This window comes from Schistocerca serialis, chromosome 9 (assembly GCF_023864345.2).
Source record: "Schistocerca serialis cubense isolate TAMUIC-IGC-003099 chromosome 9, iqSchSeri2.2, whole genome shotgun sequence".
In the NCBI taxonomy this organism is placed as follows: Eukaryota; Metazoa; Arthropoda; class Insecta; order Orthoptera; family Acrididae; genus Schistocerca; species Schistocerca serialis.
In genome coordinates, this window is record NC_064646.1 from 53,371,744 (window position 1) to 53,395,435 (window position 23,692).

General features: G+C 43.8%; 1 protein-coding gene and 1 non-coding gene across 2 annotated transcripts in view; one reads left to right on the plus strand and one right to left on the minus strand.

Moving 5' to 3' along the window:
• The window catches only part of LOC126419355 (glucose dehydrogenase [FAD, quinone]), an 84,330-nt gene that overhangs the window by 46,120 nt on the left and 14,518 nt on the right, over nucleotides 1–23,692 (minus strand). The window contains exon 2 of the mRNA XM_050086541.1: nucleotides 1,671–1,928. Within this exon, the coding sequence (XP_049942498.1) occupies nucleotides 1,671–1,928 (258 nt within the window). The remainder of the gene's footprint in view (nucleotides 1–1,670; nucleotides 1,929–23,692) is intronic.
• Nucleotides 2,672–2,744, plus strand: Trnag-ccc (transfer RNA glycine (anticodon CCC)). Its single transcript has one exon. It is a non-coding gene; the product is annotated as a tRNA-Gly (tRNA).

Consider the following 23,692-nt stretch of genomic DNA (forward strand, 5'->3'; position numbering starts at 1 on the left):
GAGACCACGAGATGAATATACTAAGGAGATTGAGAAGGATGTAGTTTGCAGTAGGTACTGGGAGATGAAGCTTGCGCAGGATAGAGTAGCATGGAGAGCTGCATCAATTCAGTCTCTGGACTGAAGACCATAACAACCACAAGGCATTTTAACTGTAACCTCTATTCTGTAATATCTTAGAGGCTCCACTTTTCGTATAGCGTTAGCCGCGTGTATTTACTGTAACATATCTTAAAACCATAAATACATAATTACACGTTTTAGGGAAAAACTTGATAATTATGACATCACTGCATTGCGTCATTTCACCCGACACAGCGGGTAAAATAATTCCGTAAGTGGGATAAATTAGCGTAACGACTGGTATAAGGTATTTAATTCAACACATCTTACAATCCAAAATATATGTGTTGAATATTAATTTATTAAACAGAACACTGAACAAACTGATTTAGATAAGGGAAATACCGAAAATATCAGCTTAATTAACTATGGAATAGATACAAAAAATAATGCTTTTTTTTATAAAATAGTGACAAAAGACTCGAGTATATGCAAAATCAGTAATTGGTCTCTTGCATATCTGTAAACCAACTAACGCTTCGTCAGACAGGAGTCACAGTTGTAGTTTTCAGTACTGTACCACCCACTGCATTCAGAATGACACCAAAAAGCTCAGGAAATACAGCAGTAACATTTCTCGCCACCTTTGTCGAATTTAGCGCATACTATGCACAGATGTTTGCCTCTGGTATTCTGTGCTGGATGGCGCTCTGTCTAACAGAAGTTCCATTACGAACAGCACTGACAGCATTTCGTAATGTACGCGTCATCCAAGAAGCTCTCTTGTTTTACGGGTGTGCGCTCTCGACATCTGAACAGACGCACGCATTCATATAAAAATGATGCACTATGTTATTTTTACTTTCATTAAATATACGTTAACGTGTGTCATTTAGCTACCTACTTTCATTAGTGTGGAACTGAAGTGGGGTAAAATGACGAACTCTGCGTCTTTGCGTCAAATTACCCCAACAGGGATGGATTATACACTACTGGCCATTAAAATTGCTACACCAAGAAGAAATGCAGATGATAAACGGGTATTCATTGGACAGATATATTATACTAGAACTGACATGTGATTACATTTTCACGCAATTTGGGTGCAACAGGGTGAAGTTACGCGATTTAAGATACTTCTCATTTATTGCGCATTGAAATTATATTACATGTTTCGATCAATCGAGATCATCTTCAGATCTAAGTCTTTATGTCAGCGACCTGTCTTTTCTACTCAGAACCACGTATCAGAGTACTCTAGTGTGTGGTTCTCAGTAGACAACACGGGTTGCTAACGCAACTGCTTTGATCTGAAGACGATCCTGAGTGACTGGAAGATAAAATGTTATTAAAAATGTGCAAACTAGACAGCATTACATAAGAATTCACTTAAATATCAGTACAGTTGCTGACTCTGACGAGACGAATATGTTGACTGTATGAAAGCTACGTGAGGAAACGGAAAAAGCAAAAGGAAAGCTGGGATGATAGAGACACTGGAAAAGCTTTAATCTGATCTGGAACGCAGCGCGGTTCGGATGAGACGCACACCTCTGAACTAGACCTGGAGACGGTAGGGACAGGAGTGGTGGGGTTGTAGAGCGTACCTTTCCGCGCGTCCAGACGCAGCGCTTGTCCTCCATGGCCTGGCAGGCGGACGGCTGCGCCTGCGACCGGTAGCCCCAGTCGTAGCGGCTCTTGTGCAGGTAGAGCGACAGCAGCGGCACGTCGGTGATCTCCGACTCGTAGGTGCCCGCCTCGAGCACCAGCACCGACCAGCCGGCCACCTCGGACAGCCGGCCGCCCAGCACGGAGCCGGCGGAGCCCGCGCCCACCACCACGAAGTCGTACTCGCGACGCAGCACCTGCCGGGCACACCGCACCGCGTCACAGCACAGCCAGGCGCTGTCTGTTCACTTTACTTAGATGCCCAACAAAAACTGTCAAACACCTTCCAACTGATTTGTGGCTAATTTTCAAGCAAAACTCTGTGATAACGCTAACTGACTCTACGTCTACACCACATCTATATCTACACTTCACAAGCCAGCGTACTGTGTGTGGCAGAAGGTACAAGTCGCACACGATTCTCGGGGAGAACGACTGCTGATAAGCCACCGCGTGGGCTGCTATCTCTCTAATTTTATGTTCATGGTTTTTTCGCGAGTTATACTTAGGAGGAAGCATTTTAGTGGTTGATTCTTCTACAAACTTACGGTCTTGGAACTTTAACAATAAAGCATAACGCGATGCAAAATGCCTCTCTCAGAGCGTCTCCCATTCGAGTTGGCTGAGCATTTCCGCTTGCTAAATGAACCTGTAACGAAACGCGCCACTCTTCTTTAGATCTTCTGTATTTTGTCCATCAGTCCTATCGAGTAAGTATCCCATACTGACGAGCAGTATTCAGGTACTGCTCGAACAAGTGTTTTGTACTCTACTTCCTTTGCTGATGAACTGTATTTCCTGAGGCTTCTTCCAATGAATCTCACTCTAGCATTTGTCTTTCCTACGGTTAGTTTTACTTGTCCTTTCCACTTCAGATCTCTCCGTACGATGAGGGTCACTTGCCACTCCATGGACTAAGCTTCGAAACTCCGCAGGACCGAGCCAGATGGCGCAGTGGTCAGCGCACTGAACTCCCATTCGGGAGGACCGCTGTTCAAACCAGCGTCCGGCCATCCTGATTTAGGTTTCCGGTGATGTCCCTAAATCGCTTCACGCAATTCCCGGAATGGTTCCTTTGACAGGACACGGCCGATTTCCTTCGCAATCCTTCCTTAATTCGAGCTTGCGCTCCATCTCTAATGACATCGTTATCGACGGGACGTTAAACACTGATCTCCTCCTCCACCTCCTCCTCCGCAGGTCTTCCTGCATTTCGCTACAATTTCCTATCGTCGCCACTTCACTGTTCACAACAGCATCATACGCGGAAAGCCTCGTGTAACTTACGACGTTATTCACATAGTACCATAATACTTCCTTGTGGCACCCCCGAAGCTACATTTACGTCTCAAAACATCTCTCCTTACGGAATGATATTCTGTGTTCTGTTTGCTACAAACTCTTCAGTCCAGTCAAACAGTTGCTCTGATACTCCTTACGCTCGTATTTTGTACGTTAGGTGGCAGTGCCGAACTGCGTCGAATGCGTCACTGAAATCAACGAACGCCGTTATTTACCTGGGCGCCATTATTTACTGCTTTCTGTGTCTCGTGGACGAAGAGGACGGCCCGGGTTTCGTACGATCATTCTTTTCGGAAGCCGTGTTGGTTCCTACGCAACAGAATTTTCGGTCTCCGTAAATGTCATAATATGCGAGCATAAAACATGTTCCAAAATTCTAGAACAAACCGGCGTCAGAAATGTAGGCCTATAGCTCTGTGCGCCTGTTCGATGACACGCCTTGAAAACGGGAATGTGTGCTTTTTTCTAGTCATTGGGAACGCTTTGCTAGAGACACCGACGGTCCACTGTTGCTATGAGAGGGGCGGGCAGGTTGTTTCCCATGATCCGCACACACTGGAGCATATATCCCGTCAGCTCATGTGGCCTTTCCTGTGTTGAGCCACTTCAGTTCTTGTTCTGTCTCTTCGTCACTTATTCACATAGCTGTTGTTCCTGGGCGATTGAATGAGAAACTACAGTATGATCTGCAGGTGTGAAACAGTTTTGGAAAATTAGCTTCAACTTTTCTGCAAAAGCAACTTAAATTTGACTGATCTGTTTCTGAATAGAACAGATTAACTAACATTAGCATGGTATCATCAAAGGGTAATGGGTGTGTCGTGCAATAAAGTCACTTGTTATTCACGAAGATTCGTGCATTGGAAACTTCTTTGCCATTTGTACGATCTGAAGCTAAGTATCCAAGAAAATGAACTTTTAAGCTCTAGTGATTGTTGACGAATTAGGCATACAGTACTAATCTGAAGTCGGTGCTATCGGTGGGAGTGCATTCAACAACAGGTGGCAAAGCCATTTGTAATCGTGGAGCTGAAATTATTACTTTACATGGAGCGTTGTGCTTGCTCTGCATTTATTGTAGCAAAAAAGGACTTAAATGGGACAAAAGGGATGAGAAACCCAGTATTCGTCGTTAAAAAGCAGAGTCATGTTGTAACCTCCCCCTAACTAATCGGCCTATCCTGCTTGCGATATAAATGTGACCGTGGATCGCGTGTATGCCTAATGGTTTTTTACTAATTGCATAAGGCTATCTTTCCCGAAGAAATAATACCGATAAGTAGGAGGAAAGTGTACAACAGACCCTTCTGATGGAAAAGTCTACTAAAAATAAAAAGTAATTAAACCTAACAGGGTTATAATTTGTAAAAAGTGAAAATTGTTTTGCGCATTCACTCACGAACAACACTGGACAGGAAAGGGGTACCACTGATTGTGAATCAAAAAGTTACGCTAATGTATGTTAGTATTGAACTTCGTTACGTGAATAATGACTTTCAGTGACCTCAACGTAATTTCATAAAAGAAATTTTTAAAAAAAGGAAGCACTTTTACTTTGCAGTTACTTATTTTGCAAACTGTATTCAAATTATTGTCTAACAACTGCGCCTTTTTTTACTGACTCGAACAGAAATAATTAATAGAATACGTACCAAACCAAACAGCCATGTGCTGCAAGCTACATGTAAAATAAATAAAACTTCCCCACTCTTAATGTGTGCATTTCTTAAGATATAAATTTTTTCCAGTGATTGATTCTCAAACTTGAAAAATGAAATTGCTTTACTTTAGTCACATACTGAAGCCTCTGTTGTACAACAGTTAGTTGAAAGTAGACTGAGGCTAAAATTCTTAAAAGTGAAATTATTCATTAATAAATTGGCTGTAAGTATTAAATTTGTTTCTTATGACGCTCAGTTAGAATATTAGGAAAAAAAGGAACAAGGACCCTCCTTGGTAACAATGTCTGAGGACAATGAGGACAGAATCGCCCTGAGTTTAACTGATTATTATTTAAATAAATTTTATCAATCAAATCACATTCAGTTGTGCTGCTGGGTTAGCCGTTAATACTTTCTACCAATGAACAAAATGAAAAGTCTTACTTCAGTGCTGTGCATACGACGAAACTCGGAGCCGACGACGAATCTGTGTTGCTGGAACTACTGCTGTTGTTGAAGACGGTAGCATCTTGTGGAGCACGGCTAATTACAGGGATGGGCAATCGTAATTAATTCACATCTCTTCCGCCCGTCCACTGCCCTTACTCCTGCTACGCGTACATGACGCCGCCGAAAACGGTCTTCTCTACTGCGAGAGCGTTAACACCACACTAGGAGCGCTGGAACTCGTCTGCCTCTCTCCGTGCACTCCGCGCAAAAACTCCCAAAGATTTTACAACGCACAAGCACTGCTATTATCGTTGCTAGTCGATGCAAATAACAATTCCTTTGGCTTTTCCCCAGGGCTTATAAGTTTCACAGTAAGACACAGATAAATACAATAAAATGTCAACAGATTTATACTTAAATTTACACATACAGTGAAGCAATGTCCTTACTTATTAAAAGAAAGCATTTAAATTACAAATATTTTCATACAATTCAGCAAAAAAATCATATAGGGTGTTACAAAAAGGTACGGCCAAACTTTCAGGAAACATTCCTCACACACTAAGAAAGAAAATACACTCCTGGAAATGGAAAAAAGAACACATTGACACCGGTGTGTCAGACCCACCATACTTGCTCCGGACACTGCGAGAGGGCTGTACAAGCAATGATCACACGCACGGCACAGCGGACACACCAGGAACCGTGGTGTTGGCCGTCGAATGGCGCTAGCTGCGCAGCATTTGTGCACCGCCGCCGTCAGTGTCAGCCAGTTTGCCGTGGCATACGGAGCTCCATCGCAGTCTTTAACACTGGTAGCATGCCGCGACAGCGTGGATGTGAACCGTATGTGCAGTTGACGGACTTTGAGCGAGGGCGTATAGTGTGCATGCGGGAGGCCGGGTGGACGTACCGCCGAATTGCTCAACACGTGGGGCGTGAGGTCTCCACAGTACATCGATGTTGTCGCCAGTGGTCGGCGGAAGGTGCACGTGCCCGTCGACCTGGGACCGGACCGCAGCGACGCACGGATGCACGCCAAGACCGTAGGATCCTACGCAGTGCCGTAGGGGACCGCACCGCCACTTCCCAGCAAATTAGGGACACTGTTGCTCCTGGGGTATCGGCGAGGACCATTCGCAACCGTCTCCATGAAGCTGGGCTACGGTCCCGCACACCGTTAGGCCGTCTTCCGCTCACAACCCAACATCGTGCAGCCCGCCTCCAGTGGTGTCGCGACAGGCGTGAATGGAGGGACGAATGGAGACGTGTCGTCTTCAGCGATGAGAGTCGCTTCTGCCTTGGTGCCAATGATGGTCGTATGCGTGTTTGGCGCCGTGCAGGTGAGCGCCACAATCAGGACTGCATACGACCAAGGCACACAGGGCCAACACCCGGCATCATGCTGTGGGGAGCGATCCCCTACACTGGCCGTACACCACTGGTGATCGTCGAGGGGACACTGAATAGTGCACGGTACATCCAAACCGTCATCGAACCCATCGTTCTACCATTCCTAGACCGGCAAGGGAACTTGCTGTTCCAACAGGACAATGCACGTCTGCATGTATCCCGTGCCACCCAACGTGCTCTAGAAGGTGTAAGTCAACTACCCTGGCCAGCAAGATCTCCGGATCTGTCCCCCATTGAGCATGTTTGGGACTGGATGAAGCGTCGTCTCACGCGGTCTGCACGTCCAGCACGAACGCTGGTCCAACTGAGGCGCCAGGTGGAAATGGCATGGCAAGCCGTTCCACAGGACTACATCCAGCATCTCTACGATCGTCTCCATGGGAGAATAGCAGCCTGCATTTCTGCGAAAGGTGGATATACACTGTACTAGTGCCGACATTGTGCATGCTCTGTTGCCTGTGTCTATGTGCCTGTGGTTCTGTCAGTGTGATCATGTGATGTATCTGACCCCAGGAATGTATCAATAAAGTTTCCCCTTCCTGGGACAATGAATTCACGGTGTTCTTATTTCAATTTCCAGGAGTGTATGTTATGTGGACATGTGTCCGGGAACGCCTACTTTCCATGTTAGAGCTCATTTTATTACTTCTCTTCAAATCACATTAATCATGGAATGGAAACACACAGCAACAGAACATATCAGCGTGACCTCAAACACTTTGTTACAGGAAATGTTCAAAATGTCCCCCGTTAGCGAGGATACATGCATCCACCCTCCGTCGCATGGAATCCCTGATGCGCTGATGCAGCGCTGGAGAATGGCGTATTGTATCACAGCCGTCCACAATACGAGCACGAAGAGTCTCTACATTTGGTAGCGGGGTTGCGTAGACAACAGCTTTCAAATGCCCCCATAAATGAAAGTCAAGAGGGTTGAGGTCAGGAGAGCGTGGAGGCCATGGAATTGGTCCTCCTCTACCAATCCATCGGTCACCGAATCTGTTGTTGAGAAGCGTACGAACACTTCGACTGAAATGTGCAGGAGCTCCATCGTGCATAAACCACATGTTGTGTCGTATTTGTAAAGGCACATGTTCTAGCACCACAGGTAGAGTATCCCATATGAAATCATGATAACGTGCTCCATTGAGCGTAGGTGGACGAAACTAAAATGAGCGCTAACATGGAAATTAAGCGTTTCCGGACACATGTCCACATAACATCTTTTCTTTATTTGTGTGTGAGGAATGTTTCCTGAAAGTTTGGCCGTACCTTCTTGTAACACCCTGTATAATTTCCGGTGTTAGAATGTGGTTCCATACTCACATAGAGGGAAATTTTAATTTAAGAAATATGCGAAAGGTAGTATTCAAGTGATTACCGGATAGGCAGCCTCATGTGGGCGATTGCAAACAGTTAAGCAAAAACCATCATGTTCCTAATTTCATTACACAAGCAAAAACTAATATGAACAAGGTAATTTGCTTCGTAATTAGTTAGTTGTCACCTAAACGTGTGCAGCAGCAAGACGAAAACAGCAGGTCAGAGTCCGAACTAAACACAAACCAGTGTGGCTTCCGCCTTGGCCACGCTTTCCCTTGACTGAAATTCGCGCTACGGCGTCTGGCTGGCTGTTGCAAGACTAAGTTCCTGTGTTCCACGGCACATAACATTCGCGACTGCGCAGCCATATTGCAGCAGTCGGCGAGGCGGAGCAGCCTGTCAGAAATACGATACCTTGCGAACAGGCGAGTGGCGCTCTTATGAAACAAGTTGGCACGAATGGCCGACGTGTTTCATTGTCTCACTTGTAACACATGTTCGGCAACAAAGTTCTCTGTTTGGTGTGCCGCTCATGCGTTTGAGGTTCTCACTGGAATTGAGTGGGTTGTAGAGCAAGATGAACAGAGTTAAGAGCTGTGCTTGTAGGACTGTAACCGATCAGTTTATGAGAACTTTAACAACAGTGAAACGCTCCTCTCGTCCTAGTCTTGGAGTTCCGCTGTGACGCGCCAGATAACATTCCAGAATCCACGCGCTGTTGGCGATGTGAGTCGCGTGACACAAACTACGCGACGTACGGCTGCACGTTTTCAACAGGAAACATTTATTGACGGACATCTATTACTTCTCTGGACTGCTGCACACGTAAAATTAGTTGAAGTACGGTTCGACAGCCTCACTTTGAACTGCGAGACAGCGTTACTCACAGTCCAAAGCCAATAATTAAAAATCTTCCAACCACCCAACTGTATTCAGAAATGTTCCGAAATGCGACCACCAGACCAGAATACGTTCATCGCTAAGAGAACACCGCCTACAATAGGCACTAGCAACTCCCGCCGATGGTCAGAACAACAAATTGGGATTCATTTCAAAATCAGTAGGGAAAGAGACGCACAAAAATATCACTCTGAAATTTCCTGGAAAGAAATATTAATCTTCGCCATATCTGTCTCGTTCACTAAAACACCACTATCCAACCAGCTACCGGCTCGACAATCTAGTGTGAGGTGTCTGCACACTCGAAAACCTGGACGACTCAATCCAGTACTCATCCCGCAAACCAGAACACACACTGGGATTCTGTCAGTTTACCGTGCTGCAAGAAATTACGTACTCGATCAAGAAGGATTACCCTCTCCACACTTCTGCAATAAATTACGAATACACCAACTCCGTCGTAGAAGGCGCCGGGCTTCCCCATCCCACGAGAGCTACAGGCTTATTCTTCCCTTTCGCGAGATCCTAGAACGTTGCACAATATTGTTTACGTTTAGTCTTCCGACCAACCGGAATCAGGAGTAGAATGTAACCATTTTCATTGGCTACTTCCTGCTCCCGCTAATGCACCTAGTGTGAAGTACTGCTTCCTGGCAACATTTTCAGAAATTTTTCTGCGTCAGGGTTTGGAAAACACCGTCCGTCGTGGGGAAAATATTCGCCCTTAAAATCAGCCTAGTCGACTCCGACCACCACCCATTTAGGGCGATTACAGAAATGTCCTGCCATCATCATCAGGCCGAGCAAAAACTGCCTTCCCTCTGCAAGCGCAAACTGACGAAGGTGACTAAATAGCCTGCGTTGAGAGACCACCTGAAGACAGACAAGAGTCGGTCGCTATAGTAGTGTTGTGGTTTACGTGAAAAGAGAGAAAAAAGTTTTTCTTTTATCTATAAAACTACGACCCGATATGTGGAAGAGTAAATATAGGAGATGTGGGATAATGTCCCTCCGATGAATCGGGGAGGACACGCCAGCAAACAATTAAAACGGACGTTTATGTAGAGGAATCGTTACAAAGGCCCACCCCTGAAACCCTCCTCTCCTCCCCAGCCACAAAACACCGTCTCGGTGAAATAAAGTACTTCTGATTATAACGTGTGATAGATGATAATTGTAATGGAAAGCCTCTGAAAGAAACTTTTAGGGAAGCATGATAATTGTTTCGCTCCTGGCAACAGATCACTGGAGAGCAACTCTTATAACAAAGATTTTAGACGCGTGCAACTAAAACAGCAGCTGACGTATCAGAACTAGATAAATCCCAAGTAGACGAGAGCTCGACAAGCACAAACGACAGATGAAATGGCTAGAAGTAGCACATCTCTTACGGTCTTATGAACATCTGCAGTGCTGGTCACCTACGCACTGTCTCCATTTCAAATGGAGATATTGTTTGATAAATCCGTTGTGAACGTTGTGACAAGAATTTTGCTGTGAAACTTTTTCGAGCAACAGCCAGACGGCCTGGCTCAATTACGCTATCGCTAACCTGACGGTGACGGCGAAACCGCTGAGGTCATTCAACGTGTTTTACGTCCTACCTAAAGATCCGAAGAACTTACCATACCATATTTCGAAGGTCTTTCTCAAAGCCAGAGAGAACTGATACACCTAGACGAAGAGACCTTCCAAAATCCCAGAGATATGAGAAGTTTATTTGGACATTAATTCATTAGTAGTACATATCCATGTATCTTGGGGTGTGTTTAAATGTTGTTTACTGTAGTAATTGACGGAATGTCAACGAGTAAGCCGCGAGGAGTGGCCGCGCTGATTCAGGCGCCATGATGTCACGGACTGCTGAGATTAAAAAAATAAAAAAAAGCGGTCTAAGGCGCTGCAGTCAATGACTGTGCGGCTGGTCCCGCCGGAGGGTCGACTCCTCCCTTGGGCATGGGTGTGTGTGTGTTGTTCTTAGGATAACTTAGTTTAAGTAGTGCCTAAGTCTAGGGACCGATGACCTCAGCAATTTGGTCCTTTAGGAATTCACACACATTTTTTTCAACGAGTAAAATAGGAGCGATATCAAGCATTCCCCAAGACACTGTTTTAGGCCCTCCAAATCTATGTACATGATTTACGAGACAATCTGATGTAATGTTTTAAACTTATTTTTTACTTCTAGAATACATCCGCTAGGATTCCTTAATCATTGCAGCCACAGTATCTGCTGAAGACTTAGAATTCGTTCGATGTAATTCTGTCTTTCATTTATTTAAGATAACAGAACATGGATTGTGTCCGCAGCTCGTGGTCGTGCGGTAGCGTTCTCGCTTCCCGCGCCCGGGTTCCCGGGTTCGATTCCCGGCGGGGTCAGGGATTTTCTCTGCCTCGTGATGACTGGGTGTTGTGTGATGTCCTTAGGTTAGTTAGGTTTAAGTAGTTCTAAGTTCTAGGGGACTGATGACCATAGATGTTAAGTCCCATAGTGGTCAGAGCTATTTGAACATGGATTGTCTCAGTCTTCTTCTGACTATTGAGTAAGACATTTTCCAGAGTAGAACGCAAGTACGATTCCTGTCACCACTGTCCCGCATAAATCGCACTTTGACTGGTACGTAGTAACATTTGGACATGTACACATGCGGTCAGTGCTATGCGACTAATGTTCTGTTTCTGTGGGAAAAGTTAACGCTAAATTGTATGCTTTAAGGTAAAGTAGTCACTGAATTCCTTATTGCACATTTTCATAGCTGTACAGTACATATTATTTAATGTTGTACTCTGCTCTATCTGCATCTAAGATAGTGCAGAGTCAATGTTATATTCCGCTTTTTTTATTAACGACGGAGCGATAGTACTATAACGTAAATATTTCTTACCATGCTGACCATCACGACGATAACACAAGAAATAGAGCCTGCAAATGGTCGCAATTGTTATTACGTTACTCTTGGTTGGAGTACTGAAGATACTCTGTGAAATTCCTATGTTTTTTTCCTTTCTTGTAACTGCCTTCTTAAATGTTCGCTTATGGTCTACTAAGGTCATCAGAAGTTCAAAACCAATTGCAAAATGATTTGGACAAGATATCTACATGGTGCGGAAAATGACCATTGACGCTAAACAACGAAAAGTGGGAGCTCACACAGATCTCGAGGTAATTCAGTTCAACTTTATGCCTAGGGATTAAAGTTGCGAAAAATTTGGACTGGAACGATCACATATATAATGTTGCGGAGAAGCCAAACCAAAGACTGCGTTTTATTGCCGGAACGCTCAAAGAGACTGTCTGCAGTACGCTCGTCCGTCTTCAGCACAGTGGGATCCTTACCAGATAGATTGACGGAGGACAACGAGAGATTACAAAGATGAGCAGTTCGCTTATTATTGTAGAGAAATACGGGAGAGAGTATCAAAGTTGGAATGGCGGCCATTGAAACAAACCTGTTTTTCTATCGTTGTGGCGACATCTTCTCACGACCAACTTTTCAGTCGAATACGAAAATATTTTGTTAACTCACACCTATGTCGGAATAAATGATTATTGTAATAAAATAAGAGAAATGACAGCTCGAACGGAAAAGTACAGATGTTCGTTTTCCCCACATACTGTTAGAGATTGGAACGGTAGAGAAATAGCCTGAAAGAGGTTCGATGAGCCTACTGCCAGGTAACTAAGTGCGAAATGCTGAGCAGTCACGTAGGTATCGATGTAGATCTTGGTAGCTATAGTAAAACCACAAACATTAACATAGACTTAGCTTGTGCGACAATGCAATCTGTTTTGATACAACTGTATTCCCAGCCGCTGTAGCTGTCGAACGTAATTACTTTATTGTAATTAACATCTCTTACTCCACTCGAAATGCACGTTTTCAATAATTAAAATGCCTCTCAATGTGGATTAATGTTGCTGTGTGTGTGTGTGTGTGTGTGTGTGTGTGTGTGTGTGTGTGTGTGTGTGTGTGTGTGTGATAGAGTGAGAGAGAACGCTACAAGCTACACCCTGTGTGTGTGTGATAGAGTGAGAGAGAACGCTACAAGCTACACCCTGCAAGATGGACCACGAAACACTGACGGCAGTTGCAGGTCAGATCGGGTACTTGACAGTAAACTGAACGTCAATTGATTCTAATCCCGTCCCCTTACATTGAACAATAAAACTTTCCATAAGCCTGTAAAACTACAAGGGACACAGCACATCTGACAAACAGGTAACTACACAGATGAGCAAAGGGACGGTCTGCGCGCTCGATACCATGTCCTGTGCCGTGTGCTGTCACGCTTAGTTTCCTCTGAATCCGGGAGGGGCAATATTTATTTCATTATAAGTAATGGACTGTGTTAGCGGTCTGAAAAATATAACTTTCTAGTACCGAGAAAGAGACTTGCGTAATGCTACAGTAGCGCAGGAATATGTAGGCAAGCAGTACTTTGCGTTACACAGGTGCCTAGATGTTAATTAAGAGCTGTCGCGTGATGACGTAACCGTTCATTCAAGTTACTGGTTCTAGATGTTTAATTCTGCTTAGAAGTGGGGAGTTGTCAACTTGAAGTAGAGCCTAGATTTACTGTCGGCGGGTACCCTGAGCGAATGAAAACAACGCAGGCCATACCGTCGACATTTCCACTGTTGTGCACTAGTTTCAGTGCAATACAGATACAAAGCTAATTGGGGCATGAAACCAAACGAAATACAGTAACTCTGTAACAAGCCGCACGAAACCACGGAGACATTTGGAGAAAAGAGCACCAAGTGTATTAATGTCAAGAACTTAAATGTGAAGCCAGTACTAATCAAAGAAACTGGAAGGTGGAAGGCGTCTGTATAAGGGGAATAAACATCAGGGGAAGATTGCAGAAAGGGAAGAGGAAGTAGGTCAAGACGAGATGGGTGGTACGATACTGCGAGAAGAACTTGATAGAGGAATGAAAGACGTAAGCAGAAACAAGACTCCTGTAGTAGACGACATTCCCTCAAAATTATTGACAAAATTACTCCATCTGGTATGCAAGATTTATGAGACGAGCGAAACACGCTCAGACTTCAAGAAGAATGTATTAACTCCAATTGTAAAGAAGGAAAGTGCTGACAGATTTGAATGCTACTGAAATATTATTTTAATAAGTCACGGTTGCAAAATAGTGATACGAATTATTTATAGTAATATGGAAAAACTGGTAGATGCCAACGTAGGGGAATATCATTTTGGGTTCTGGAGAAATGTAGGAACACGGGAAGAAAAACCGTGACTGTATTTTAATAGATAGGTTGAAGAAAAGCAAACCTGCGATTTGCAACTTGTACAGAAATCAGACTCCAGTTATGAGTCGGCGGACATGAAAATTTTATGAGACAAGGTTGTCATCTACCCCCCCCCCCCCCCCCCCCATGTTATTCAGTCTGTAAAGTGAGCAGGCTGAAAAAGAAACCAAGAAGAAATGTGGAAAGTGAATTACAGTTCAGGGAGCAGAAATAAAAAGTGTGTTGAAAAGTGACTGTAAAATGAATCAAAAACAAGGGCAATGGAATGTAATCAAGTTAAATTGGGCGATGATGAGGGTATTAGATTAAGAAATGAGACACCAAGAGTAGTAGACCAGTTCTGCTGTTTGGGCAGCAAAGTAACCGATGATGGCCGCAGTAGGGAAGATACAACATGCATACTGCCAAGAACAATATTTTTGAAAAAGAGGAGTTTGTTAACATATAAAATAAATTTAAGTATTAAGAAGTCTTTTCTGAAAGCATTTGTTTGGAGAGTAGCCTTGTATGGAAATGAAACGTGGACGATAGCCAATTCAGACAAGGAGGGAGTAGGGGCTTTTGAAATGTGGTGCTGTGGAAGAATGCTGAGGTTCCGTTGCATAGATCGAATAACAAATGACGAGGTAGTGAATAGAACAGGGAGAAAAAAATTGTGGCACAACTTGAATAAAAGAAGGGATCGGTTGATAGGAAACATACCGAGGCATCAACAAATTTGTCAGCTGATAATGGAAGGAAATGTTGCGGTAAAAATTGTGGAGGGAGACCAAGGCTTGAATACAGTCAGCAGGTTAAAATGCTTGTAGTCATGCAGAGATGAAGAGGCTTGCACAGGATAAACCTGCATGGAGAGCGGCAATCGATTGTTATCCCGCCTCTAAATGTAACGGAAATGTTACCGCCGCTATATGAATCCTGATCCCGAAAGGTTACTTTTGTTTCCGTAGTTTTCCTGTGTAGTTCTGAATAGACAAATTACAATTGCAATAACAATGGTATAAGCAGAATTATGAAACTTTTAACAAATCTATTAACTTCAGATAATGCTAATAAAGCGGAAACGAACAGTAATTTCAGGTAACTAGAGCTCTATGAACCCAATAAAAATTAGCGGGTTGTACAGTCCAGTCTTTCATCAGGCAGGTCTTGTTTTATTGTGTTTAGGGAATATTGGTGTTTGTTCTCCGCCACACACCACACAGTGAGTTGCTGAGTACACACAGAGATGTAGAGCGGGATGGGTTTTGCATAACAGCATAATCTTGCATAACCTTTAGTTATAGTGACAACGTAATAATAAGGGTATGATATTGAGTTACGTCTGTATTAATTTTTTCTAGTGATAGTTAGGAAATCGTGTACGGTATGTATCTGAAAGCTGTATATTCATCTATAGCGAAGCTTATGATTTTAAGAACACGCAGAATGTAGCCTTTTTCTTTACTTTTCTTTACGGCTTTAGGCGTTTCTGTTCTCTTAGTATGATTTTTTAGAGATAGATGTCACCGCCACCCTGATACTGTTTACGCCAGCAAAGGTGGAATCAGTTGATTTAACTGCTGTAAAAGCAGCTGTATGTGTCGTTGAGAAGGGAGGTGACATTAAGTGTACGCAAGCAGTGGCTGAAAAGAAAGCAGCCGGTAGAAATGCAAGGTATGCGATTTCACATGACGCCTGTGCGCTGTGAAGAGGAGCGCGGTCAGGCAGGAACCCACGCGTTCCAGAATCGCCTTTGCGGAGCAGTAAACAGTTTATGTAACTGTAGGAAACTAAGATGAAACTAACTAAAAGGATGGAATGTGTCTTTGCGGGTAATACAGAAGCAGAATGGCAAAAACGCTTTCAACATTACGCGAAAAGTTTATTCCGTCAAAAACACTTTCGAAATGTTATGAACCTGTCTGGACCACTACGTACATAGATTGAAGCTATGGAAAGCATATTTTCCATTCTGCTTCCGTATTACCGGCCATATTTGTTCAGAGTCACACCAGCTGCCCTCCCGTGCACTGGCTAGCTCTGTGAACAGGTATAAGGGGCCAACTGGTTGCACTGGGCCATCAGTCATTTCGAAGCAATCTAGAGATGTTACAGGGGGTTGAAGAAAACAATATACCATTAGTTATCTGTGCAAATACATCTTTCTGCTGCTAACCTGGGAAAACATCCATAAACCCGATGTAGAAAGCCCTACCGCTCTCTCCCATATATACAGTAACCACGTTATTGAATATATCTTAGTGAATTGCTACCTAGAGTTCATATATATATATATATATATATATATATATATATATATAATGAACACGTAGACGTCTTCCGTCTTCAGACTGGACAATTATGCTAAATCGGCGATAGCCAAACATATGTATGAAGCAGGTTACCCGCTAAAAGGCATTGAAGAGGATTTAGAGGTGATGCACGTACAGAAGAGAGGAAGGAAATGTGACCTATCTGAAGAACTAGAAATAGCAGTTCACCGAGTCAGATTCGATAATGTGCTTATTGTATATACGGGAGAGAGTGCTGGCGCTTTCTTCAACGGGATCTTTCTTCAGATTAGCGGCAATATGATATATTCACACAAATAACACCTTCAAGTCCCCTGTAACAAATCTGGAACGGCAGATGGCTCAGTGGAGCTAGCTGGAGCCGTAAATTCGTTTACGAAGTTAGTCAGTGCACGGGAAGGCAGCTGGTGTGACTTGAAGCAGGTATGGCTGATATTATCATTGTAGGAAAGGAGTACTTTGTTTGATGGATGATAGTCGAGACGTAGTATCACTTGTTGCTGATTTGGAAATAAGCCGAGTACTTAATGTCCGAATACCATTTTTTTTTTTTTTTTTGTTATATGACTTTTTCGTACTTTATTAAGTGTGAGTGTATGAAGGACAGAACGCAAGTAGCCAGACGAAGTGAGCTTGAGTCCCGAATCACTTTCCTGTAGATTGCGTTCCTCACATCTGTGTCTTGGCTAAAATGGTTCAAATGGCTCTGAGCACTATGGGACTTAACATCTATGGTCATCAGTCCCCTAGAACTTAGAACTACTTAGACCTAACTAACCTAAGGACATCACACAACACCCAGTCATCACGAGGCAGAGAGAATCCCTGACCCCGCCGGGAATCGAACCCGGGAACCCGGGCGTAGGAAGCGAGAACGCTACCGCACGACCACGTTTGTGTCTTGTGTGCTAGATAACGGTAGCGAGGCTGCTACTGTTGCGGTCTTCAGTCCGGAGACGCGTCTGGTGCAGCTCTCCACGCTGGTGTGTCCCGTGCGAGTGTCATCAGCTCTGCACGGCACGGCTGATGCGACCCACATCCACTTCGGCCTGCTTGCTGTGACGGAGCCTTGGCCTCCCTCCACAGCTGTTACTCTCCACACTTCCCACAGTTACTAAACTGACTATTCCTTGACGCTTCAGGACGTGTCCTAGCAATCTAACCGTTTCGTCAAGTTGTGTCATAAATTTATATTGTTCTCATTCTGTTTCAGAACCTATTCTTCAGTTATTGGACCTACCTACCTAAGTATCGTCATTCTCTTGCAGCACTACATTAAAAAAGCTATTATTTTCTTCGAACTGTTAATCGTCCATGGACATCTAAATGAGGAGCACTGTTTTAAATCGTATTACGTACACGGATTATAATTTACAGGAAGCCAAAGAAACGTTTCGTTTCCTAACCGAATGAAATATGTCAAAATTCTCGACGGCAGGACATAGATTATGTTGCAGAATTATTCGTGATTGAAATCATTTCCCCGGTGCATGAAGGCGCGATTTTAATTTTCAAATTGCACTTACTACGGTTTGAACCAGTTCACTGAACAAAACACGCTTACGTGCAATCATGTTTTCACATAATATGGTTTGAAACGTTCATTTCAATTTTTTATTGATTTTATTATTGGAGGTAGACCATCACGTAAGAAAATGAAGTTATTAACATGTTGTTGACGGTAGATCGATGTGTGTTACAGTCTTGCACTTAGTCTTTCTTCCCCATGTAAGAGAAGAATGAGTAGTCAGTCTCTTTATTGTTCTACAATAACGAGTTGCCCAGCTGTTTGCTGCAGAATTATATAGACGCCGACCGGAGTGGCCGAGCGGTTAAAGGCGCTACAGTCTGGAACCGCACGACCGCTGCGGTCGCAGGTTCGAATCCTGCCTCGGGCATGGATGTGTGTGATGTCCTTAGGTTAGTTAGGTTTAAGTAGTTCTAAGTTCTAGGGGACTTATGACCACAGCAGTTGAGTCCCATAGTGCTCAGAGCCATTTGAACCAATTATATAGACGTTTCAAAAACAGCATAACAGTTTACGGTTTAGTAGCAGTATTATAAACAACACTTTAACCTACCTCAAACGGCACAACAATGGAATTTAGGTTGCGCTGTGCTGCATAATACTTCCCATTTCTTCGTGGTTTTGCAAAAGTAACTTTCATCAAATAACTGAGTCTGCGATCTTGTTCCACTTTGTTCGTTGCGGTGTAAACTTTTTTGTTTTCCCAGGTAGAATAATGGACTGCTTCTACAGCTGACTCTGCTTTCTTGATTACAAGACGGCTCTAAATTACTTAAATGTGAATCTCGGGTGAAGTATCTAAAGTGAAATACATCTGCTCACGTCATACCTACAGATAGTAAAGCTCAGTCAAAGTATAAAAGTATGTCTTTATGAACTTTCCCGACACGAATAACATATCAGTGCACCGACATTACAAATTTCATTCGAAATGGTAATTCAGAAAGTACATCAGGTGTTATTACTCACTGAGCTTCCTACTGACGATGTCTTTTAGTTTTCGCAGCCCTAATTGTCATTCTACTTTCTTTCGAAGGCTCTTCCAAGAGTAAATAATACTATTTGATCCGATTCATTTTTTTCGGCACTAAATTACTACTGCGAAAGAGTACGAAATGAGCCGATCTGACTCAACAACGCCAAAGAGCATACCGCATTTTGGGTGAAAACGCAGCGAACTGTATTTTGACCTCGGTTGCATTTAATACGTTTTGAAACAATGCGCCTCAAATGTGCGTCGCAAAAGAAGATGACTGTACAGTTCGGCGATGAGTAAGCATTACGCACAGCGTAGAATGTAAAGTAACGTGTTAGATGCAGTTGAAATTGGAAAGTACGCTTGTGCTACAACTCTTCTAGGATAGGCGTTACACCAGTATTCATAGAACAGCGAAGCGCCAGCTCTCACCGTCCGCAGCTTTCCTTCGGGTGTTTGCTCTGCAAACCTCTTGGCTAACTTGGTTTGCTTTCCTGTTGGCCGGCCGCCTTTCTCTACCATACAGCAGGAGACGCAATTGGCGCGAAACAAAGTGCACACAACATTACTCGGGCACCTTAAGCCAGCTGGCGTTACGTTGCCTTTTAACGATATCGAAATATCCAAAACTTTGTTTTCTAAATCAGAAAAAAGATTCATATAACAGTCGTAATAGGACTCTGAAATAGTAGGTTAGCCTCAGAACAATTCACATTGTTTAATCAAGATAGATTTAAAAATATCTTTGATATTTCGCGCAGATAGAGATCATGCAGTAATTACCATGCAAAAGAAAAAATTGAAATCACAGTCTTATCGATCTTATTGATGTTTCTGCATAGACATCTGCAGTACATGCACTGCTGTAAAGTGTATCTTAGAGTGTGCATTTTACTGTGCCGTATGTTATGTCCCATTCTCAGATGAAGAAGCGTGGTCAGAACGATTTCCTGTACGCCTGTGTTCGAGCTGTTACGAGCGTTATCCAGAAAGTAGCAGACGTCTTGGTCTCTCGCGTCTGCGGCGGAGCTACAGCCGCCATCTTGATGCCATAACCTTCCTACAATCACGCATCCAGCGATGGCAGCGTGTGGTCTGTGTCTCTGCTACTTTGCTTTTCATGACGTGTTAATATGTGCACTGCAATAGAAAATCCCGCCACATGTGAGGTGCGTTCCATAATAAAGTTTTCGTTGCAAAAAACTGCAAACCAGATGAAACTTATAGCGACTTTATTAGCTTAAAAATGGCCACAACGGTGTTCACGATGAGGACCGTAGGTGGTACGCCGAGCCTTCTGACTGACAAAGTGGTGATGAAAATCAACGGCAAAACTCGTGAAAATCACCGTTTGACGATTACGGGACTTTCGCAGCATTTTCCCTACATTTCACGGAGTTCGGTGCATGAAAGTGTAAACCATGGTTACCACAAAGTTTGCGCTAGGTGTGTTCCCAAAATCCTAACGGAAGACCACTAAAAACAGAGGCTGGCTTCAGCACTGACCTCCTTCGAAGATTACGAGAAAAATAATAACAAGGCTCGCGATCGTATCGTAACTGGGGACGAGGCTTGGATGAAGCACGTCACTTGTGAAACAAAAAGGCAACCCATGAAGTGGTGACATAAATTCTCCCAAGAAACCGAGGAAGTGTTTGCAAACGCTGTCGGCCAGAAAGATTATGACTTCTGTGTTTTGTGACTCACAGGCACGGATTCTCACTGATTTCCTTAAAATGGCACAGCAGAAAGGTATTGTCAAACACTGGCGAAGTTACGGCGTGCGCTACAAAACAAGCGTCGGCGAAACCTTAGCGCGAAAGTTTTCGTTTTTTTTACGACAGCGCACGTCCACACACGGCCAATCGTATCGGGTGGTGTTTTGGACGGGAGGTGTCTCATCATCCACCACACAGCCCGGATTTTGTGGCGAGCGACTACCGCCTGTTCCCAGCAACGAAGACGTGGCTCGCTACTCAACGCTTTGATACTGACGCCGAACTGCGTGCCGTTATAAACCAGTCGCTCCAATCGCAGGCCGCATATTAATGCAGAAACGGTACTGAAAAACTTGCGCCACGGAATGGTAAGTGCCTCATTTTGAATAGCGATTATGTAGAGAAATAGCTTAAGAGTGTGCATATAATAGAATTTGGTTTTTTCATAATGTTAATTTTTTGTTTCAAAACATCTGTTACTTACTGGATAGCCGTCATATTTGTCTGATTTTGTCTTCAAGATACCTACAGGGGAGATGCGTAGCGGCCGAGCAACACTAGGAGCTTCTGCTCTGATAGGCACGCGTGTTAACGCACCACTTGCGTGACTCGCGGCTTAACAAGGAGGCCTGCTCAGCCAGCCAGTGTGCACGTGGATTTCAGGCGGTTTCCCACATCCCACTAGCTGAATGCCGGTCCCGACTCAGATACACGTTACATAAACATTTAGGACACATTCTCACACTTGCCCATGGTATTAATTATAGACACAGACAGTTGGGGTACACAGATTTTGTCCCCGGGAAAGAGGGGTGGAGGGGGAGCGTGAATAAGAGGTTGATTACTTTAGCTGTTTAGTTTATTCAAATCCTTAAAAAGCAGCAGCAGCAGCAGCAGTAGTTTCGGATCTGAAAGACGGGTTACTTACCAAGTCGTAATAAGATGTAAGGCGTCTCACTTCCAGTCTCTTCTAGTTACGATTTTTCAGCATTTCTCTTGCACTCTTTCTCCAGTGAAGCTAACATTTAAACATTCGCACCCCTCGTCTTAGTATATACTCGATCCCCATTTTAGTCCGACGTGATATGCGTCCCACACACTGGAACGCTGTATAAATATCGGCTGTACAATCGTTTTGTATCCAGTCTCTTTTGTAGACACACTACAATCTCCCAGTATCCCACAAAATGATCAAGCTTTTATGGTATTTCTATTTCATATCTACACGGGCATTCCAAATTATGAGAAATGGTAGTGTGGACCAAAACAAGTAGAACATGTCAAGAAAATATGTACTCTGAAGCCGGCCGGAGTAGCCGTGCGGTTCCAGGCGCTACAGTCTGGAACCGCGAGACAGCTACGGTCGCAGGTTCGAGTCCTGCCTCGGGCATGGATGTGTGTGACGTCCTTAGGTTAGTTAGGTTTAAGTAGTTCTAAGTTCTAGGGGACTGATGACCTCTGAAGTTGAGTCCCATAGTGATCAGAGCCATTTGAACCATTTTTTGTACTGTAAAATGTGTCCCTTGAGAGCTATGAGCACTTGTCCACCAACTACTACATCTATACTCTAGGAAGCGCATGGAGGAGGGTGCGTCCTAGTATACCGGTTATTAGGGCTTTTTACCGTTTGATTCACGTATGCAGCGTGGGAAAAATAATTACTGAAATGGCTCTGTGCGTGCTATAATTAATCTATTCTCATCCTCATGTTCCCTGTGGAAGCGACGTGTAGGGGATTTGAGCATATTCCTAATCACCATTTAAAGTCCGTTCTTGAAACTGTGTTTGTAGACGATCTCGAGATAGACAGAAACTATCTTCAAGAATCTGTCAGTTCAGTTCTTGCAACGCCTCAGTGACATTCTCCCTGTGACCAGTCGTGCCGCCCTTCTCTGCATACTTTTAACGTCCCTTGCCAGTCTGCCACCTGTTTCACCCACGACTAAGCTTATATGGTCTTTCCACTTCATGTCCCTCCTGACTGCTACACCCAAGTATCTGTATTAGTCTACAGGTTATAACTGTGAGTCATTAATATTATATTCGTAAGGTACCTTGTTTTTTCGTTTTATGAGGTGCGAAATTTTATTTTTTTGAACACTTAAAGCAAGCTGCCAATTATTCCATCTCTTTGAAATCTCATCAAGGTCTGACTGAATATTCGTAATACTTCGTTCAGACTGTATGTCGTTGAAGATAAGAGCATCATCGGCGATAAATCTGAGGTTACCATTAATATTGTCCGCAAGATTACACAATATGAACAGCAAGGTACCCACCACACTTCCTTGGGCTACTCCCGACGTTACGTCTACACCTGTCGATGACTTCCCATCCAAGATAACATGCTGTGTCGTCCCTACCGAGAAATCGTCAATCCAGTCACTTATTTCGTCTGATGCCCATATGATTGTACTTCTGATAATAAGCGTACGTGTGCTGCTGAGTCAAATGTTTTTCGGTAATCGAGCGTCTTCATTGCTGAAAGACGCATCTCTCCTGCTGCTAGCTCTTATTACGAATGCAATAAACAAATGAGAACACAGTCCTCTGTGACTCTGAAACAGCAGATGTTATAACGTAATGTGCTTGGTATTACATATGACCTGCACTCTTGCGCCATTGCTGAAGGATGTGTTTAGTATTGTATCCATTCACAGTAAGACAGTCTTCTGTCCGACATTCTAGAGACCTAAGAATTACGCACTTTCTGAAGAACTCCATGTTTTTCTCGGATGCACTGGCAAGCATAGGTGCAGTGGCATGCGTCGATGACGCGCGCCTGCAGTGTTTGTACATCATTAGTGAAGCTTGCATACACCAAAGATTTAAAGCGTCCCAAGGTCAAAAATCCTGGGATTAACATAGGGGGAACGAGCTAGTCAACTCACTGGACCCTGCCACCTTCCATCCCTCTTCCTCCCCCGATCAACGTCCATTCCATCGCCCATTACATGTATGTCTGAGGAGTTGTCGGACGTTTCGAAGACAATAGGTTGGTGCCGCAACGTAAATCAATCACAGCTTCAGCAGTTGTTGGAATGGTACCTCCCCTGGCAAGACAGGCAAGGCGACTGATAGCAACAGAAGGTACTGTGTATCACTCAACCAGTTTTGTAGCATG